This window comes from Talpa occidentalis, unplaced genomic scaffold (genome assembly GCF_014898055.3).
Source record: "Talpa occidentalis isolate TD23 unplaced genomic scaffold, MPIMG_talOcc4v2.1 talOcc4.7, whole genome shotgun sequence".
Classification (NCBI taxonomy): domain Eukaryota; kingdom Metazoa; phylum Chordata; class Mammalia; order Eulipotyphla; family Talpidae; genus Talpa; species Talpa occidentalis.
In genome coordinates, this window is record NW_023605083.1 from 84815104 (window position 1) to 84837462 (window position 22359).

The following is a 22359-nucleotide window of genomic DNA, read 5'->3' on the forward strand; positions in this document are numbered from 1 at the left end:
TTAATGTTATCTGATACAATGGTTCATTCTTTAAAGACTTTAAACTCTAAGTTGTCATTGACATAATAATGCTTGAGTATTTGTAACTTTTTGTTCTGGTTCTTAAAAGTTTGGGACAGAGTGTTGAATATCGTCACATTTGGTCCCTTGAAATCTCCAATAAACCCAACATGTCTGAGCCTGAAGAACCAAAGATTCGTTTTGTCGCTGGTATCCATGGAAATGCTCCAGTTGGAACTGAACTGCTTTTGGCTCTGGCAGAATTTCTCTGTCTGAACTACAAAAAGATCCCAGCTGTTACACAAGTAAGAGAATGACCGGTTTAGACATATTTTACAAGGAAAAAGCTCAGTGATACATTGATATCAAGGCATCATTTAAAAATGTTTTAATTTCCTGTTAGATTTTACTCTTAAAAACAGATCATCTTTATTATATATTCAATAGTGTCTTTCCTCTTTTTTTTTTTTTTTTTGTAAAACTAAGAGGCATAGAGTAACAAGTACTAGAGATTACATTCAATCTTCTATTCCTTTTTTTTTTAATAGATCACACCTCCATCTTTACTCACATTTTTGTGTATTTTAACTTGAGGAATCTCCATTCCCAGTTCCTGTAAAGAACTATATTGAAAAATAAGATAGAAAATAAATTTATCTTTTCCTATAATAAATACAAAATTATGGGACATCTTGGCTGCTAAGAGATTTCAGAAAAAATAATATGGCATTGTCTATGTTAGCCATCCATGAGTATAGAAAAGAACTTTGATCCAGAGATTTGGTCATGTGTGTTAAACAACCCAATTATGTGTTTTCTTAAGAGAAAAGAGAGAATGTGCATGCTTCAAAAACACTAATTGGCATCATCTATAAAGAATTTAGGATAGGGGAAAGAAACTAATATTTAATACTTAACTGTGTAGGTACTATACTAAGTACGTTTATAATTTAACCCTCAACCTGTAATTATGTTATTTTGTAGATGTGAAAGCTAAAACAGAGATAGTTGATAACTTACAGGAGGTCACACAGCTAGTAAGTGGTAAACTTGGGGTTTAAACCCAAGTGTGTCTCACTCAAAACCTTATGCTCTTTTGCTATATCATACTGCCTCCCCCAAAAGAAATAGAGAAAGAACTGATATCATGATTAGGATCAGAAGGGACCAGTGGGATTAGAGGAGAGGAAATTAAATTGGACTTGATCAAAAATTATTTTACCATCTTCAGCAAAACAAGTATTTACTTTTTCCTATAACTTCCAAGGAGTATCTGAAAGGTATTTTTCTGTTTGTGTTATTTTTACTTTTAATACAGGAGAGTACCTAGAGCCATGACTTTCAACCCTGGCTACACACAAGAAGTATTTGGAGAGTTTTTAAAAATACCAATACCTGGGACCTAGCCCAGGAGGCATTAGTAGCCGCTTAGTAACTCCTTAGATTATCCTAGTATTTGACCAGAGTTGGCACCTACTGATTTTATGGTTGTTATAGACCATATAGCCTCAGTAAAATATCTCCTTGGAATTTAAAAATTTCTTGTTTATGAGAATTTACCTCACTGTTCTAATTGGACTTGAATTTTAGATTGTTATTTGCTCTGAGCTAAGAGTGAGAATAATCTGGAAAGTTGGAGAAAATATATACATATCCAGAGACCTGTCGTGAAGCCTATGCACATAAATTTTAGAACATGATCTCCCTCCAGGGGAGAGATTTAAAAACCAGTAAATCAGGGCCTCCCCTGCTGGTGCAGGCACTTGAGTGCAGCGTGGTGAAGCTGTCCACAGCCTCTGCAGCACTGGTTCCATTCCAGCCGGCCGGTAAGGGTCCCATGTGAGGGTCCCACATGGCACGGCAGACCTTTCCTGTCGCGCCCGCTCCTCCCCTCAGCAGTTTTTCATCAGTCTGCCTGTTCTGTTCCCCGCTCTGTCTCTGGTGAATCCTCTCACCCTCTCGCGCATCTGGCCTGTACCCTGGTTCTTGTACAAACAAAAATAAATAAATAAATAATTTTTTCCCCCAGCATTTTCAATAAACTTTCATTTTTATTTTTTTTTCATTTTTTTTATTTTAATAATAAATTTTATTTTTATATTCCCCATACAGTTGCAACCCCCCCTTTCTGATCCCAATCCCTCCCCTCCCGCCACCCACCCCCCCAAAAGTGTCTCTGGTTCATAGTTTTTTGTTGATTCTGATTTTCACTTTCTTATAGTTATTCATTTTCCTGGTCCCTTATTTAAGTTTTCTAGATTCCTGCTATGAGTGAGACCATCCGGTATTTTTCTTTTTCTTTTTGGCTTATTTCGCTGAGCATGATCCCTTCCAGCGCCATCCATGTTGCTGCAAATTGCATGTGCTTATCTTTTTTGATTGCTGAGTAATAATAAATAAATAAATCTTAAAAAAAAAAAACAAAACAATGAGTCAAAAGGTCTCTAATATTTTCAAGCTATAGACTGTCTTACTAGAATAAATAAACTAGGAACCATTTATTCTGATTTACTATTAGAAATATACAGGATGGGGCCTCCCCGGTGGCGCAGCGGTTGAGTGCTGGGTTGCGAAGCTGCCCGCAGCCTCTGCAGCACTGGTTTGATCCCCGGCTGCTGCCTGGCCACCGGAGGAGGGTCCCACATGGCGTGCAGACCTCTCCTGCCACCTGCTGTTCCCCTCAGCAGTGTACTTCGGTCCTTCTGCCTGCTCTGCTCCCTGCTCTGGCTCTGGTGAATTCTCTCACCCTCCCGCGCTTCTGACTGTACCCAGTGCTTGTATGCATGTATGTATAAATCAATCAATCAATCAATCTTTAAAAAAAAAAGAAAAGAAATATACAGGATGAAGTATATCAGAAATTATTTCATGCCACAAATGTAGGTATTAATGTCTTTGGATAAGTTGGAGAGATATTATTATGGCTAAGACAAATATCCCACTTCTTTTTTAGACATGCAGATTTCAGTTCTGTCACATACACCGATAATTGTCAGATTATACATTCCAGTTTTGGTCTGGAAAATATCTCACTATTAATCTAAGTCAGTGGTCAGCAAATTTTTCTGTAATGGGCCAAATAGTATATGTTTTAAGGTTTGTGGTATAGATACTCTGTATTACAACTACACAACTTTTTCATCCCAGCACAAAAATAGTCATATGAATGGATGTTAGTAGGTGCCAATAAAATTTATTTATAAGCAGCAGGCTAAACTTAGCCTGCAGACTGTGGTTTCTGACCCCTGCTGGACAGTCATCAGGGGATATCTGGGGACATTATCGGTGCAGTAGTTTTTTGTTTCTTTTTTAATATTTGAAGCAAGAGATAATTTTGTTTTTATTTCTTAGTTTTATCTATTATGTCTGTGTTTAAAATAAGCAATAAAGACTTCCTATTTATGGCATGCACAAGGGTACCATTTGATTCCACATAGAGCTAATAAACTAATTGATTTCTGTTTCTGTTTTAGTTGGTTGACAGGACTAGAATTGTGATTGTCCCTTCTCTAAATCCAGATGGGCGGGAGAGAGCACAAGAGAAAGACTGTAGTTCAAAGACAGGACAGACAAATGCTCATGGCAAAGACCTGGATACAGACTTTACAAGTAAGACTCATTTTTATGACATTATAGTACTTTATAGAAATTTTAGTTCTCTTGTTGGGAAATTGGTTGATCCTGTTTTGTAGATGAGTAGTGAAGTGATTTCTTGTCTAGGTTATGGATATAAGTGAACATTAGAAATACAGAATTTTTTTTTTACTTTCCTCCTTTTTCATTTACAAAAGCATTAAAAACTCTTAGAAATTCAACCAGTAATATTGAGATGGTGCCAACACTAATCATACTGAATTGTATATTCTTTCTCCTTTCTCCCATATGTATGTGTGTAAGTTGATTTGAAGGGGTATATTTCTTATTTACTTAAATAGAATCATTAACTATATGTACTGTTCTGTACCTTTTTTTTTTAAATATTTATTTATGCATACAAGAACTGGGGTACAGGCCAGAGGCATGGGGGGTGAGAGGATTCACCTGAGACAAAGTGGGGAGCAGAACAGGCAGATCGACCAAAATACACTGCTGAGGGGAGCAGCAGGTGAGTCAGGAGAGGTCTGCTGCGCCATGTGGGTATCTCCCTGCCCAGGGATCGAACTCGTGCTGCAGTGGCGGTGGATAGCTTCGTAGGTTGCATCTTAGCCCATTGCGCCACCAGGGACGCCACTGTACCTTTTTTTAATTGAATATATCATTAAAATCTTCCCATTTCAGTGCTTATAAATCTCTAACAATCTTAATGGCTGTACTCTAGTTTATTCATCTGTTTCCCTACTCATGGATATCTAGTTTGTTTCTGATTTTTTGTTCTTACAAAAAATGCGAAAAAGAAAACTGCTTTCAAAGATAGATTATTTATCACCTAAATTATTTTTACTTATTTTTAAATGAATTTTTTAAACTTTTGTACAGTTTTTAAACTTTTGCCACACTGCTTTTATTCTCATAGGGTATCTCTTCTATGTGAGACCTTTCATGTATTTGTAAACTTCCATACCATGTGAAAGTTTTGCCACGTTCCTGATATTCATAGGGTTTCTCTCCAGTATGAATTCTTTCATGTTTTTTTCCCCCACTACCATCCTTTGGTAGTGGGACAAAGGACCATCCTTTGTCCTTTCCCCTGTCCCTTCCTTTTAACCTCAGAACCCTCGGGATGTTTGTTGATGTCCATTAGTTTTTTTAAAGAGTTTTATGTTGTTGAATTGTGTGTTTTGCAAATGTCCAATTTTTGTTGCAAATGGCTGCATTTCATGCTTTCTTGTGACTATATAATACTCCATCATAGGTATATACCGCTCCTTCTGTTGAAGGAGATTTACACTGCTTCCATGTCCCAGCTATTATAAATAATATTGCTCTAATTATTGTAGAACACGGGTTTTTTTGTTGATGGTTCATATTCTACTATATATGTTAAAGAGTGAAACTGCTAGGTCGTATGGTATTTCCATTTTTAATTTTTTAAGGTAAATCCAGACTGCTTTCCATAATTTTATCAGTTTACATTCCCATCAGCAGTGTAAAACAGTCCCTTTTTCTCCACATCCTCTCCACCATTTGGGGCCTTTTTAATATGTACCATTCTCACAAGTGTGAGTGGTATTTCATTGTAATTTTAATCAGCATCTGTCTTATTGAAAATGATGCTGACCATTTTTTCATGCCTTTTGACCTTCTATATATTCTCTTTGGTGAACTGTCTGTTCATATTTGCTGCCCATTTGTTAATTGGGGTATTTTATTGTTGTTGCTTTAATTGTTCAAGTGTATGAGATTTTTATATATCTTGGATATTAATCCCTTAGCAGCTATATATTGTGTAAATATTTTCTCCCATTTAGTAGGATGTCTATTTAATCATCTTACATTTTCTTTTATTGTGTATGAGATTTCTAACTAGAGGTAATCACAACTGTTTGTTTTTAATTCCCTTGCCATAGGGGTTGAATCACTAAAAATATCTTTATGTTGGTACTGTGTAACTTATCACCAATGTTTTCTTCTATACATTTTATTGTTGCAGTCTTACATCTAAATCTTTAATCTATTTGGGATTTATTTTTGTGTGTAGTATTAGTGAGTAATCCAACTTCATTCCTTTATATGTGGCCTACAATATTATAAAAGGAGGATATGTCCATCCCTTTTGTTTCGAGTAGATTTTCTTAAACATGCTCAGAGTCATTATCTTTATACATTATCCTGAAATGTGTAAAACTCAAAATATCTTTTGTCTGAGATAGTGACTTAATGGAGTAATAAAGTATCTATAGATTTAATAAAGCCGACTTTTGATTATGTTCGAGTATGTTTTCTTAGCTCATACTTAACCCATCCTAAAAGTTTTTAACTTGTTATTTGTATTTGACTTTTCTATATTTCAGATAATGCCTCCCAGCCTGAGACTAAAGCCATCATTGAGAATTTGATTCAAAAGCAGGACTTCAGTCTCTCTGTAGCTTTAGATGGTGGTTCAGTGCTTGTCACATACCCATATGATAAACCAGTACAAACAGGTATGTAAAATGTCATTTTCCATATATATTATTTTAAACTTAGATAGGAAATTCCAATTAGGTACTGTCCCTTCTAATTTTTTTTAAAGTAATGAACATTTGAGCATTATCTATGAGCAATAACCAATCTAAGAAGATTATACATAAATCACCATTCAAAGTTACCTGGAGGAAGAAGGTCAGATGTAATGATGACTTTGCTTTATTGAGTATAGCCATCTTGTCACTTCTGTTCAATTTAGTATACAAATACTTATTGAACAATTATCATGTTTGTAACATAAAAAAGATAAGACTCAATATCTGCCTTAAGAAATTCATATTCATATCTACTGACTGATACCACCTCTGGTGAATTAAACAGTTACTTGTTGAACCTCTGGTGCCATCGTATACATAGCTCATTTGTATTTTTTTTTTTTAAGATTTATTTATTTATTTATACAAGCACTGGGTACAGTCAGAAGCGCGGGAGGGTGAGAGGATTCACCAGAGCCAGAGCGGGGAGCAGAGCAGGCAGAAGGACTGAAGTACACTGCTGAGGGGAGCAGCGAGGGGCAGGAGAGATCTGCGCGCCATGTGGGACCCTCCTCCGGTGGCCTGGGAACAGCCGGGGATCGAACCGGCACTGCAGAGGCTGCGGGCAGCTTCCTAACCTAGCGCTCAACAGCTGCGCCAGTGGGGAGGCCCTCATTTGTATTATTTTCAAAGACACTTATAATGAATATTGTTGTTACTCCATTTGCCCCCAAAAGTAGTGAAACATATAAAACAAGTTTGTATTTTATTATGGTAGCCTGTTGCATAAACTGATCATAAGCATTAGCGGATTGCAAGATATACCAGAAGGAGACAAAGATTACTTTTGTGACCATGAATTTTAACTTGGAGAAAACATTTTGAATTTCTCCTCTGACTCTTGAATTTTTTCTTTTTTTTTTTTTGTAGTGGAAAACAAAGAAACATTGAAGCATCTAGCATCTCTTTATGCAAATAATCACCCATCAATGCATATGGGTCAGCCCAGTTGCCCAAATAAATCAGGTAGGTATTTTTCCTACCCTTTGTTAATGTTGCTTTTGGTGGGGAGAGAGTCTTGCTTTATGGTCTTGTTGATCTTACATCTCTCAATGTTTTTATAGATGAGAATATTCCAGGAGGAGTAATGCGTGGCGCAGAATGGCACAGTCACCTGGGCAGCATGAAGGTATACTGTATGGAATGCAGTAAGAATGGGCCATTAGTGAAAGAATAGGTGGATTTTCTAACATAGAAAAGTGATTGGCACCTGTCTCATGGCTTTCTTCACATAATAGTCCTTAAATTAACCTTTGACAGCATTTTACTTTTTTTTGCCATTTTAATCATTTTTACAGTTGAAAAATTTGAGTGTAAATATCTACTTTTAATTCTTTTTCTTTAAAGATTCATTATTTGTTTATGCATACAAGAACTGGGGTGTAGGACATAGTAGGTGCGGGGGAATGAGAGGATTCACCAGAGACAGAGTAGGGAGCAGAACAGGCTGCTTTACTGAAATACACTGCTAAAGGGAGCAGTGGATGAGACAGGAGAGGTCTCCTGTGCCATGTGGGTCACCTCCCTGGCCAGGGATCAAACTCAGGCCATAGTGGGTACTGATAGCTTGATAATGCTGAGACTTTAGTCCTTGCGCCACCAGGGAGGCCCGTTAATTCTTTTGAATATATACCTAGAAGTGAATTGCTGGTCATGTTGTGAATCTATGTTTAACTTTTTGAGGAACTTTTTTCCAGCTTAACTGGCAGTGCACAAGGGTTTTCGATTTCTCCACATCCTCAGCAACATTTCATATTTTCCACTTTTTTATCATAGCCACTCTAGTAGGTGCGGCATGGTGGTTCACTGTAGTTTTGACTTGCATTTCCTAATTGACAATGATGTTGAGCATCTTTTCATGTGCTTATTGTGTATTTGTTCATTTTCTTTGGAGAACTCTCTGTTCAAGTCCATTACCCACTGGGTTGTCTTCTTGTTGTTGAATAAGACTTTTTTATATATTTTGTATATTTTTTTAAGATTTATTTATTTATGCATACAAGATCTGGGGTGTAAGCCAGAGGTGCGGCGGGTAAGAGGATTCACCAGAGTGGGGAGCAGAACAGGCAGATCTACTGAAATACACTGCTGAGGGTAGTAGCAGGCAAGGCAGGAGGGGTCTGCTGCACCATGTGGGTTGCTCCCTGCCAGGCGGGGGATCAGACTCATGCTGCAGTGGCTGGCGATAGCTTGATAGCACTGTCTTTAACCCCTGCACCAGCAGGATGGGCCCTATATGTTTCAGATGCTAAATCTTTATCAGATATTTGATTTGCCAAATTTTGTCCCATTCTGTAGATTGTCTTTTCATTTTTTGATAATGACCTTTGATACACAATTTTTAATTTTGATGAAGTGAAATTTATCTGTTTTTGTCTTTTGTTGTCATATCTAAATTCATTGCCAAGCCCAAGACCTTGAAGATTTAACCCCAATGTTTTCGTCTAAGAATTCTATGGACTTAGGTACCATATTTAGGTCATTGATACATTTTGAGTTTATTTTTATATATAATATGTGTAGGAGCTCAACTTTGTTTGCATGTGAAAATCCAATTGTCATAGCACCATTTGTTGTAAAGACTGTTCTTTCCCCAACAGAATGATCTTGGCACCCTTCTCAAAGTTTACCATAGATGTATGGGTTTATTTCTGGACTCTCAATCTATTCCATTGGTTTATATGTGCATGTCTACTCATATGCCAATACCACTCTTTCAACTACTGTAATTATAGTAAAATCTGAAATCAGGAATTGTGAACCCTCCAACAATGTTACTTTTTAAGATTGTTTTGACTATTCAAAGCTTCTTCCAATTCCAATTGAATTTGAATGTTGGCAAGTCTTTTTCTGCAAAAAGACTTGGAATTTTGGTAGGGGTTGTGTCGAATCTATAGAACTTCAGGTTGTATTAACAACTCAACAGCATTGTCTTCCTATCCGTTAACACAATATGTCTTTCATTTACTTAGGTATTCTTTAATTTCTTTCTAATAGCATTTTAATTGGTTTTCCATCCACTTCAAGTTAGTCAGGAGTTGTTAGCAAGTGGATGGTAAGCTAATCATTTTGTTCAAGTGTGCAACCAGAAAATTGACTTTTCTCTTGTTTACTAAGGGCTTCTATGTGAGGCCAATTTGTGATTTTAGTGATAAATAAAGTATGCTCCCTATCCCATTGAACAAATAACAGGGTTAGAGAATCAATTCATTTATCTAGAAAAGAGCAACTCTCGATGTATCATGAGAAGTTAAAGGCAGAAAAGGTTAAAACCTAGTCAGAGAGATACAGGCCCTGGAATTTGGGATTTAGAGACAGTAAAGCAAGACATTTCAGAAAGAGTATGGGTAGAAGTCAATACAAACAGTCTAGAGTATGAATGCTTTGTTTTAGTAAGAAATAGAAAGCCACTGAAGGTTTTGAGCAAGTACAGTAACATGATCTGAGCTGTGCAATGGAAAAACTAATCTCTTAACAGTGAGTTAAGATCGTTTGGAGAAAGGAGACACTATGGTGCAGAGAGACTGATTTAGAATAGCCTAGACAATAAATAATGAGTGCCTAGATTAGAGTAGTGGTAATGGAAGTAGAGTCAGGGAATGAGGTTTCAGAGATACTATAAAGATGGAACTAACAGAATTTGACTAGTTATGGATGATAGCAAGCTATTGAAGTCAAAGATGAGATTTTATGTCTTTTTGAGAAAAATTAGTTAATTCCAATAACTGAATTAGGAAAAAGACAAGGTTTAGTGGGGGAAAGTAGTTATATTTTGAACCTGCCCACACAAGCAGTTCCTGGGTAATTGCTATAGTGCAAGCAGTTGCTTTTGTCACCAACAGACTTGACACTTAAGCCTGTAAGTTAAGAGTACCAAAGGGCTTGTCCTTGTGCTTCTGCCTCCAGAATTCTGAGAATATCTGTGAAGTTCCTGGGTTTAGAGGGAAACTGGCCATCTGCATGTACTTATTCAATAAACCCCCTCTACCTACCAGACACTGTGGAAAACAATGGAGATATAAAAATGAACTAGAGAGGCCCTGTTTTCAAGGCCTCTCTTAGGAGTGGTCATGTTTTTAACTGATTACATATGAGTAGTTTGTTTATATTTGCTGTGAAATATTTTATGGATTCTTTGTACACATCACCCAGGTTTTCTTTTTATTCCATTTATTCCATCTGTTGTACTTCAAAGTCTTATTCTTTTTTTTTTAAAAGATTTATTTATTTATACAAGAGCCGGGGTACAGGCCAGATTCGTGGGAGGGTGAGAGGATTCACCAGAGACAGAGTGGGGAGCAGAACAGGCAGACTGACAAAATACACTGCTGAGGGGAGCAGCGGGCACAACAGGAGAGGTCTGCGCCACCAGGGGAGGCCCAAAGTCTTATTCTTATTTTTACTAATTTTCCTACATTGCTTTTGAATTTGATGTATTCCAGGATTATAGCGTTACCTATGGCCACTGTCCAGAAATCACAGTGTACACAAGCTGCTGCTACTTTCCTAGTGCGGCACAACTCCCTTCCTTGTGGGCAGAGAATAAAAAATCTCTTCTTAGCATGTTGGTGGAGGTGAGTCTTTCTCTTTCAACTAGAAGCAAACTCCCAAAATATGTTCAATTAAAAACCTTTAAGTTTTTCTTAATCTTTTAACAAAATTTTATATTATTTTATATGTATATAGAAGGGAGAGTTTATTCATTATGTTGCCCAAATTGATGCTATAAGTTCACATATCTGGAATCTATTGTGTTTAGTTAATTTAACCCTGTGAAATATAGGTTCTTTCATTTGAGTATCAACAGTTACTGGACACAATGTATTATGGTAGAAAAATCATTCAAGACATCAAAAGATTTGGATTCTAACACTTCAACCTTTGGCTATATTAGAGTTTTCTTTTATCTATATCTCTGTGCCTCTGAAGCAGTGAATGATAGTAACTAAGGAATCTTATAAGAATTTCTGTTGTTGTTGTGTTTGTTGTTTTTGTCAGACCTCAAAGTATTGTTTTTAAACTGTCTGGTAATAACAACAAATTTCTATTTTAAACATTTTTTTCAGGTTCACAAGGGAGTTCATGGATTTGTCAAAGATAAGACTGGAAAACCAATCTCTAAAGCAGTCATTGTACTCAATGAAGGCATAAAAGTACACACAAAAGAAGGAGGTTATTTCCATGTGCTCTTAGCCCCAGGTGTCCATAACATCAATGCCATTGCTGATGGATATCAGCAGCAACATTCACAGGTGAGAAATGCAAACTGAGAGATATCATGTAAGTTCTTCTTATTAATAGTATTTCCATTTTATTTTGAAACTCTTGCCAGAAAACCTGTAGGGAATTAAAAAATAAATAAGTGATCATCTCTTGGTTACAATAACTTGTTATTTCTCTGTCCTTAGGCAACAAAAGAGAATTTTTTTCTTTTATTAATTTTTTCATTTTCTTACATTGTTCATTTTTGTACAGTATTTGATTTCTCCCCTCAGGTGCAGTTCCTGTAAATCTCCCACCATCACATCACCTGTGAATATCACCATGGTCCCTTGTGCTCATCCCACCCCTGTTTTGATCCCCTGCTGTAAGCCTCAGCTTTTTAGTTGCTATAGGTTTATAGCAACTACAAGTTTTATCTTAACAAAAGGGAAATTTTTATAGCTCTTTGTGTACTTGACAGTGAATCATCTTTAAAGGTTCTAGTAATATAGCAGGGATACAATGTGCTGTAAATAATAAACTCTTTCATAATTCTTGCACCTTATCCTTCTAGGTCTTTGTGCATCATGATGCTGCTAGTTCTGTGGTAATAGTTTTCGACACAGATAATCGAATATTTGGTTTACCAAGAGAACTTGTGGTAACTGTATCAGGTAAAGAAATTTAAATTTTTGGGCCTCCCTGGTGGTGCAAGGGGTTAAGACGCAACCTGTGAAGCTGTCTGCAGCCTTTCCAACACGAGTTCGATTCCCCGGCCAGCCAGGGAGCAGTTGCCCACCGTGGCGCTGCAGACCTCTCCTGTTGTGCCTGCTGCTCCCCTCAACAGCGTACTTTGGTCAGTCTGCCTGTTCTGTTCCTCACTCTGTCTCTGGTGAATCCTCTCACCCCCCACACCTCTGCCTAAACCCCAGCTCTTGTATGCATAAATATATCAGTCTTTTTTAAAAAAAAAAGAAAGAAAGAAAGAAATTTAAATTTTTAGTGAATGAACTTAAAACCCGCCCTCCTAACATTACAGTTTGAGAAAGGATCACCTCCATAATCACCTAAACCTAATCACTTTTTTTTTCTCTGCTTATTTAAGCATGATTTTCCTGGAACACTGTTTTCCCATATGTCTCATGGCTCTTTCATGATTGTAATCAAATGTCACCAATACAGAGAGGCCTTCCCTGAACACCCTAACTAAAATTTTACCCCTGTCACTATCTCCATCCCCCTTTTTTCTATACCATTTATCACTACATGACATATTATATATTTAGTCATTTGTCTATTTCCAGTCTCTGCCACTGAAACGTAAGCTCTGAGAGAGTAGTGAGTTTTTCTGCATCTCCATATAGTGGGACTCAATGAAGAGTTGTTGACTAAATTATTTGCTTTTTAGTAAGCTCATAAGTCTGTTGGGCTTTGACTTACATTAGTTCTTGTTTTCCAAGATCCTAGAAGGAGGGAATATTTGTTTTCTCCAGAATTACTTGAATTACTGAAAGGCTAAAAGGAAAAACATTGCGGTAAAATTTATAAATACTGCTCTATTGCATATTGTTGACACAAAGAACCCTGCTTCATTTCTAAGTACAACTTGGACTTGATGCAAAATAACCAAGTTTTATTACTGTGTGTGAGGGGAGGTCCTTAGATAACAGAAAGTGGCATATGGGAAACCTGGTCAAATCATAGAACCTGTTGTGGAGTTTTGTTTTGTTTTTTTTTAAAGACTTGTTTTTATTTATACAAGAGCTGGAGTACAGGCCAGAGTTGCGGGAGGGTGAGAGAATTCACCAGAGACAGAGCAGGGAGCAGAACAGGCAGACAGGGACTGAAGGCACTGCTGAGGGGAGCAGTGGGCGAGACAGGAGAGGTCTGCCTCGCCATGTGGAATTCTCCCTGGCCCGCTGGGAGTCGAACCGTCACTGCAGAGGCTGCGGACAGCATCACAGCGCGGTGCTCAACCCGTTGTGCCACAGGGGAGGCGCTGTTGTGGAGTGTTTAAAGAATTTTTAAATCAAATAAACTGAATCATTTACTGGTTTAGAAACACAGAAGCTAGGATTCAGTCATGGAAATCTGGCTCTGCTGCCCATCTGCTATTGTGAACTCAATTTCTTTTTTTTTTTTTTTAATTTTTTATTTTTTACATCGCTGTTCATTTTTATTTTTTTGAAGATTTATTTATTTATACAAGCACTGGGTACAGTCAGAAGTGCAGGAGGGTGAGAGAATTCACCAGAGCCAGAGTGGGGAGCAGAGCAGGCAGAAGGACCGAAGTACACTGCTGAGGGGAGCAGCTGGTGACAGGGGTGGTCTGCACGCCATGTGGGACCCTCCTCTGGTGGCCGGGGAACAGCCGGGGATCGAACCTGCACAGCAGAGGCTGCAGGCAGCTTCGCAACCCAGCGCACAACTGCTGCGCCACCAGGGAGGCCCCAACACTGTTCATTTTTAAACAATATTTGCTTCCCCTCACCCCCTCAGGTGTAGTCCCTGCAGAATTTCCTTGCTTTTGTGAACTCAGTTTCTAATGTGAGTTTATTAGTATTATTTTCTGCTACTAAGACACCTATTCTGATAACCTTAAGTACAAATATTTTAAATAAATGAGGAGTTTTCAATGAGATGAAAATTTACCAGAAAGGAAAAGTAAATGTCATTGATAAAAAGCAGGTGGCAGAAAAATAGGCAGAGTTTGATTTCATGTGGCAAAAGAAAAAAAAATTTCACACACACATGCATGAAGAAAGATCTGAAAGAATATACACCAGGGTTTTTAAAAATGATCTGTGGGTAACAAAAATGTGAAGATGTGGGGGTTTGGATTTTAGGTATTTTTGCTTATCTGTATTTTTTTCTAATTTTGCATGCCATATATACATATACTGCTTCTCTAACAATAAAAGGGTTTTTTTGAAGTGCACTAGCTAAAATTAAAACAAGGCCTCCTGGCCTCCCCGGTGGCGCAGCGGTTGAGCGCTGGGTTGCGAGGCTGCCCACAGCCTCTGCAGCGCCGGTTCGATCCCCAGCTGCTCCCCGGCCTCCGGAGGAGGGTCCCACATGGCGCGCAGACCTCTCCTGCCACCCGCTGCTCCCCTCAGCAGTGTGCTTCGTGAGTCTGCCTGCTCTGCTCCCCGCTCTGGCTCTGGTGAATTCTCTCACCCTCCCACGCTTCTGACTGTACCCAATGCTTGTATAAATAAATAAAAATAAATCTTAAAAAAAAATTAGACTGACTTAATTAAAACAAACAAACAAACAAGGCCTCCCTGGTGGCGCAGGGAGTTAACTCTCAGCACTATGGAGCTATCCACAGCCACTGCAGCAGAGTTCGATCCCTGCCCAGCCAGAAAGTTAGCCCACATGGCGCAGCAGACCTCTCCTATCTCGCCCGCTGCTCCCTTCAGCAGTGTATTCCAGTCAGTCTGCCTGTGCTGCTCCCCACTCTGTCTCTGATGAATCCTCTCTCCTGCGCTCCACCCCCCCCACCTCTGGCTTACACCCCAGCTCTTGTACGCATAAATTAAAAAAAAATCTTTAAAAAATACTAAAATAAGTGAAGGGCACATTATAGAATGTGCCATTAAGCAGTTGTTTATGTATAACTTTAAAGTAGACCACAACTCATGGGATGGCTTTATTTGGCAGGTGCTACCATGTCAGCATTAATCCTAACAGCTTGCATAATTTGGTGCATCTGCTCAATCAAGTCTAACAGACACAAGGATGGCTTTCATCGACTCAGGCAGCATCATGATGAGTATGAAGATGAAATCCGCATGATGTCAACTGGCTCCAAGAAGTCCCTCTTAAGCCATGAGTTCCAGGATGAAACGGATACTGAAGAAGAAACGTTATATTCTAGCAAACATTGAAACAAACCTTGCATCTCTCCCAGCATAAGTACCAAGCAAAATTACAGTTCCTTTTGGGAGACACTGCATTAAGAAGAGACTATTTTGCTTCTTCAAAGAGCTTTGGGAAGTTAACTTGCTAAATTTGTATTCTTTGTGAATTTGGTGGCAGTTTTGAACTTCCCCTCCTTAAAGTACTCTTACCTTTTAAAAAAAAAAATCTGCTTTCTATTTATGCAGCAGAGATGGGACAGCCACTTTATATTTCTTTTTAATTTAAGATGAGCTGTTTGAAGCTTATGTTAGTAACTACATAAAGCCAACTAGTGGATGTTGTATTTTGCACATCAGCTGTTTACTAGTGGCTTTAGCTTTTTTTCTTTGTTTTAAATGGCCAAAAGAATCCAGAAACATTAAGGCAGGGACAGCAGTCAGAATCTGACATAAAGCTTTAAAAAACTCAAGGTTTCCTCAACCTACTGAGGAATACTTTTCGCTAGATATTAAAAGCTGGAATTTCTCTTGTAATTCCAGTTTAATGGAGACTGGATTGCTTTCTAAACATATAACATTAGGAAATGAATAAATGGGCTTCCACATTTGGCTTTCTACCTGTTCCAAGGCTAGATCAGAACTAATGGGCTGTGCTCTAAGCAGGATTTCACTACCTCTCTTACAAGGTTTAGAAAAGTTCTAAATATCCCCATTTTAAGGGAGAATTTATTGACTTTGTTGTAAAAGATCTACATGTCCATTCAAATGGAGCTGAGAGGGAGATCTCGCAAAAGCTAAGATTCATGTTGCCTATCTTTTAACTTGGTGAAAACCCACAGGTGCTGCTGCTTTTATCTGTGAAGCACTAGTTTATTCTGGGAATGCCTAATTCTTTATTATTTCCTACATTTGAACCCTTTTACATGTTGTACACTTATGGTTTTCAGATGACTCAGCAATCTACAAGATCTGAATTCTACTGAAATATCTGGAAGTGTGGAAGAGACATAATTGTATATTCTTAACCTGTATTTGAACACACAATATCTACACTTCATGCTCCAGCCCAAGCCGACACCCTGCAATAGCATACTGTTAATGAAATAGTTTGGCCAGTGTTGCAGGCCTCTGCAAGTGATTGGGGTCTTTGTCCTAATATTTCATTTGACAGTCTCTTTTTGATAATTTTGTTAAAAGTGCAGTTGAAAGTATTTAAATATGGCTCCCTCCACTAAGAATAGTGCTCTAGACTGTCGCTGGATATAACAATGGCGAGAAAGTTGTCATCTTCACTGCCAGTCAGGTTACTACAAAGACCTGAAAGATTTGCATTTTATTATGTCTGTCGTATAAAGCTACTCAATGGAAATGATGCTTTTTTTTAAGTATAAGTGTTACCAATGATCTAATGGTTTAATACCTTTGAATGTTTTAATGGCCAAGTTGCTGCTGAACTTAGACTAAATCAGGGGATCAAAAAACTTGCTCTCATGTTTTGTATCCGTTAATGTATCAGTCATCCCAAAGCCTTCATGGGAAGTGGTTTACCACCCATGTAGGTCATTTAACCAAATTTTGTGAGGAATGCACCCAAAATGGCTTTAACAAAAGAGATTTGGCTTAGCAGGAATAATGAGGTCATGACATTTGCTAGTTGAATATCTGTGATAAATTTGGATGGTTCAAGGTTAAGCTATTCTGGTATTAATAGTTATCAACAACTTTAAATTTTGAGCCCTTGCCACCCTACTTTCACCCCACCACATACACAGAATAGTTTGTGGGGTACTAATACTTAATAAAATAGACATGATTTAATTTCTAATAATATATTTTCTTTAGGGAGATGATGAGGTGGTATTGTTCTTTTCAGCTTTATTTTTAAGAGTGCAAAACCAGAAAGCCAACAAGGGGCCTTTGTATGGCTGACCCTGCTTGGGACATTGCAGGTAGAAATGAAACAAAGTTGATGTGACAGCCTTTACTTTTATTGGTCTTCACTAGAAGTTGCCTTTTCAATTCATTTCTCTGTTAGATTAACATGTCTTTATGCATCATAGTCGCTGGAGGCCATGCCTTTTAAGCATGTATCATACAAATATTTTATAGAAATAAACATATAAGTAGTTCTCTTAGTAATTTTTCCTGCAAGGAAAACCAAATTCTATAAATCTTGAATCTTTAATGAATTTCTAAATAGTGCATTGTGCTGGTAAACAAGGCCTTCTCAGCCTGTGTTACCTGTTAACATGAATGTACAGGATCATGACTACTGTGTTCTCAGCCCTGCTTTGTCTTTAATTTGTGGATCTAATCTAACATTAGACCACATTAACTGCTTAAGGCATTGAAGCCATATGGATGGGAAATGCATTACTTCAGTGTTTTTCCTAAAGACTTTCCATTTCCTTAGCGTCATGGAGGCAAGTAAGTATCACAGTATTAAGAAATTTGCCCAAATCTGAGTTGTGCCTTTCTTTACTCACAAGGCATGTTTTTTTGTTCTCATGATCAGTTTGTAAGCCTCTTCCCTCCCAGCTCCTTAATAAAAACAAGTGATTGAATAATAGGTGATTTTCAAGTGTTTGCCGTGTAAATTGTACTTGATTGATTATGCAGTTCAGGAAGATGAACTCAAGTTAATTTCAGAAGGAAAGATCCTTTGGTTGTCATACTGAACACTTGGGTAGTGACTGGGATCCCATCCAATTGAGGAATTCTTACAGTTCTCATTGGAGGGAATTTGCTTTGGGACTTCATCATCCTCTAAGAAGGAACCATGATGTATATTTGACCCAGTGTGACTGATTGGTTAATCTTTGGTGATTTTCACTTGAATGGGATTTGCTGAATGAATGTTGAGCTTAAAATTATGAGTTGATAATAAATAAAAGGTAGTTCTTATGCATGAATTTATTGTGTTTCTGAGCTAATACTCAGTAACCATGACCTGCTTCTCCATTTCCACTTATTCTCAGAGGTAAACAGTCTTCTTGTCACCAGTAATGCACTTGTGCCAGGTTTTGTCCCTGCTGTATTAAAAGCTTCTTGGCTGTGAATTCTGTAATAGTGCCCTATGTTACAATTCTCTGGTGGAATTGTTTTTAACATTAGCAACTTTATTGTTATTACAAAAGATTCCACAAGGATAGATGGTCAATGATTTTCATCTAGCAACTGTTTGGTAACTTTTTGGGTGTCTGATTTGTTTTAATTAAAGATTTTACTTTTATGATTAGGACCCTTGATTATTATCAGATTGAACTTGGATTTCTAGTTCATGAAGATACATCGCCCAACACCGATTTCTCATATTTTTAGCAATAATTAATACTCCACTTGACTTTCAGATTATAGTCCTAGTTGATTTTGATTTGACAGAATATATTATGAAATCTGACAGTAGCCTGCCACTTGAGACAACTGGATATAAATTATGTAAATATGTATGATTCTGAATTTTATAAATGGTATAACATAAGTGTACTAGCTACATTCTATGCTGGCCATGATGCAGATTTCCTGGAGGTATGACAAAGGTATTTTTTTAATGCTCAGATCAAAAACTCATCTTCTCACCTCTCCATTTCTTCAGTATGATTTTCCCCAGCTTCAGAACAATCTATAGCTATTTATATGAGGTGCCCAACACTAATTCATCTCAAGTGCTTCAGTCTTTGGTTTATTTCATGCACTGTGCCTTCAAAATGAAATTTTTAAAAGGAACTTTAAATGAAATTGAATAGTAGTTTCAAAAAGTCAATTTGTGTAATTTATGTGAAATCTAACTGTAATGAGGTCCTTTCTGTTTTTTATATGTAAACAGATTTACTAATCCTGTATAAAAGTTATTTTATGATGTTTGTCTTTGTGTTTTGTCTCATAACCTTTTTTCAAAATCAATAGACCAGAGAAATTTTTTGTTCCAATTTTAAGGTTATGTATTTTGTTTTCTACTTCTAGTAGAGGAAAACCAGCATTAGACTAGGAAGACAGGATATCATTTGTAGAGTGTTTTTGTCTTCATGAATTGACTCAAAAGAAAGCTGTTTTCTGAAATAATCACATCACATAGTAGACAGTTCTCTTTTCTGTTTGTAGCTCACCTGGATTGCTGTATGCCCAGTCATTGCACAGTGAATACCACATAGCTGGTCATTGAAATGTTTATAAACCCGTTTCAAACTTGTTAAAAATGTTGTGCTTTTTCCAAAAGAACCCAGTTAGGAGTGTTCTAGCACTTTTAGGCATAGTGGTGATGAATTCAATATCTTCTTTTCACTTAACAATAACTTGTTGATAGTGTTTTTCTAATATGGACTGGGAAAGCAGAATTATGTTAGAAATATGGGCTCTGCTGGCATGAACTCATAATCCAGACCAGAGAAATATAAATAGGAATCAGCTGTAATTCTGTAGTGACTGAATCCTCTACCAAAAGAGAAATATTGGCATAGAGTCCAGCATGGACTTTGGAGTTGGACTGTGTCTGGTTCTTGACTGCCACTTGTTTCCTATGTAACCTTGTACAAGTTTCTTAACATTCCCTGAGTCTCAGTTTCTCTATCAGTTAAGGCGTAGTACATGATAGGATTGTGATGTGAATTAAATGACATAATGTTAGCAAAAGGCCCAATATAATAACTGACTCAGAACTGAATGCCTGTGCTAACCAGCATCATTTGCCTTCATTTTCTGTTTCTGATCCATTTGAAAATTACTGTATCAAAAATATAAACAGACTTGTTACAGGTGGTCCTTTTTAATTTAGAAGAAATTCCTAGACATGAATACTAATAACTATAAAAGTTTCCATCATGTGGTTCCATAGATTGTGTATAGCATGGCAGTAAAGTTTTAAAAATTTTGCCAATGCACCCCACTCCTTGCCTTCTAGAATGCATAGAAAAAAAAACTGCAAATAGCTGCAGTGAAACTCGGTCTTCCCAGTAGGTTTTTTGGTGCCTGCATTGGGGAGTCAATCAAAGCACATGCTTGTAACTGTAGCCTTTTCAGCAGGGGACAAGTAGACCACAGACTTTGGAAAAACAACACAAATGCAACTCTCCCACCACCACCCCTGCCCCATGAAACCTGTGCCTCAAGTGCATAGAAAGTGCTAATAACTACAATGAATTCAGTCTGCCCAGTGGTTTTTTTGTGCCCTCCTTGGGGAATCAATGGAAGCACAGGCCTGAAACTGGCGGGGTTTCTGGGACCCATTTTGATGGACAGTGGGAGATTGTAGGTCTTTTGGGTGTACTGCTCATAGCACCATCTGCAGGGGGCAACTGGCTTGGGAAAGCCAGGGACGTCACCCAACCTTGCCACCTGGGAGACCTCTGGGCCTAGAGTATGTAATTAGAAACTACAAACAAACTACAGTGAACACAGCATGCAAACAAGGTCATCCCGGTTCCTGGTGGCCCGTGTGGAATGTCAGTAGAGGTACCTGCCTCTTGGGCTTCCCCTGAAGCTCTTGCTACTGCTGAAGAGTGCAGAATTCCTGGAGAGAACATCTAAAGAGTAAAATGGGCAGACAAAAAAAAACCCCCAAAAACAACACATGGCAACTTGAGACCTCAGGGAGTAAGTCACCACAGGTAGGTCTTTTGTTTATCGTGACACCTGAGCAGAACCAACCATGAGGGAGAGGCAGCTAGTTAGGCTAACAAAGAAGAGATGAAATATTAATAAACAGAATCAGAAATGAAAGAGGAGAAATTACCACAGAAATGCAAAGGATCATAAGAGATTATTATGCATAACCATGCCAATAAATGTGACAACCTTAAGGTAATGGAAAAATTTCTAAATCGGCATAATCTAGCAATAACCCAGAAAGAAGTAGATGAGTTGAACAAATTAATCTCAAGCATGGAAATTGAAAGAGCAATAAAAAAATATTTCCGAGGCCTCCTCTGGTGGCACAGCGGTTGAGCACTGGGCTGCCAAGCTGCCCGTAGCCTCTGCAGCGCTGGTTCAATCCCTAGCCGCCAGCGAGGGTCCCACATGGCATGCAGACCTCTCCTGCCGCCCACTGCTCCTCGTAGCAGCGTGTTTCGTTGGTCTGCCTGCTCTCTTCCCCACTCTGTCTCTGGTGAATCCTCTCATCCTCCCACGCTTCTGACTGTACCCAGTGCTTGTACAATAAATAGATAGATAGATAGATAGATAGATAGATAGATAGATAGATAGATAGATAGATAGATAGATAGATAAATCTTTAAAAAAAATACATATATTGGGCCTCCCCGGTGGCGCAGCGGTTGAGCGCTGGGTTGCGAAGCTGCCTGCGGCCTCTGCGGCGCCGGTTCGATCCCCGGCTGCTCCCCGGCCACCAGAGGAGGATCCCACATGGTGCGCAGACCTCTCCTGCCACCCGCTGCTCCCCTCAGCAGTGTACTTCAGTCCTTCTGCCTGCTCTGCTCCCCACTCTGGCTCTGGTGAATTCTCTCACCCTCCCGCGCTTCTGTCTGTACCCAGTGCATGTATAAACAAAACAAACAAACAAATAAAATAAATAAATAAAAACATGCCTCTATATAAAAAAAAAAAAAAAATACATATATTTCCGAAAACCAAAAGGTCAGGACTCAACAGTTTTATAAATGAACTTTATCAAACTTTTTATAAATGAATTTTATCAAATCTTTAAAGAAAAATTAAGGTGCATCTTGCTCAAATTGTTTTCAAAAATACAAGAAGAGGGAACACTACCTAATACATTTTACAATGCCAAAATTATCACAATAATGAAAACATAAAGACGGGACTAGCATAGACCAATATTCTTGATGAATATAGATCAAAAATCCTCATCAAAATGAATTCAACACAAATTATATAGCATGATCAAGCAGGATTTATCACAGGAACACAAGGGTGGCTAAATATTTACAAATCAATGAAATATATCAAGTTAAAATCATACAATAATGCCAATAGATGAAGAGAAAGTATTTGATAAGATTCAGCACCCATTTGTGATAGTCTAGACAAGATGGGAACAGAAAGAATCTATTGCAATATAATAAAACCTACATGTCACAAACCAACAGCCAATATAATACTAATGATGAAAAACTGAAAATTTTCCTCTTAAGGTCAGGAACAAGGATGATCACTGTCAC

At 37.9% G+C, this 22359-nt stretch overlaps 1 protein-coding gene across 1 annotated transcript in view; it reads left to right on the forward strand.

Annotated features, from left to right (window-relative positions):
- Positions 1-16852, forward strand: part of CPD (carboxypeptidase D) — a 56892-nt gene extending 40040 nt beyond the window's left edge. Inside the window, exons 13-21 of the mRNA XM_037495268.2 lie at positions 110-305; positions 3474-3609; positions 5952-6083; positions 7032-7127; positions 7226-7290; positions 10604-10735; positions 11228-11413; positions 11938-12037; positions 15027-16852. Of these exons, the coding sequence (XP_037351165.1) occupies positions 110-305; positions 3474-3609; positions 5952-6083; positions 7032-7127; positions 7226-7290; positions 10604-10735; positions 11228-11413; positions 11938-12037; positions 15027-15253 (1270 nt within the window). The 3' untranslated portion in view covers positions 15254-16852. The remainder of the gene's footprint in view (positions 1-109; positions 306-3473; positions 3610-5951; positions 6084-7031; positions 7128-7225; positions 7291-10603; positions 10736-11227; positions 11414-11937; positions 12038-15026) is intronic.
- Positions 16853-22359: the final 5507 nt, after the last annotated feature.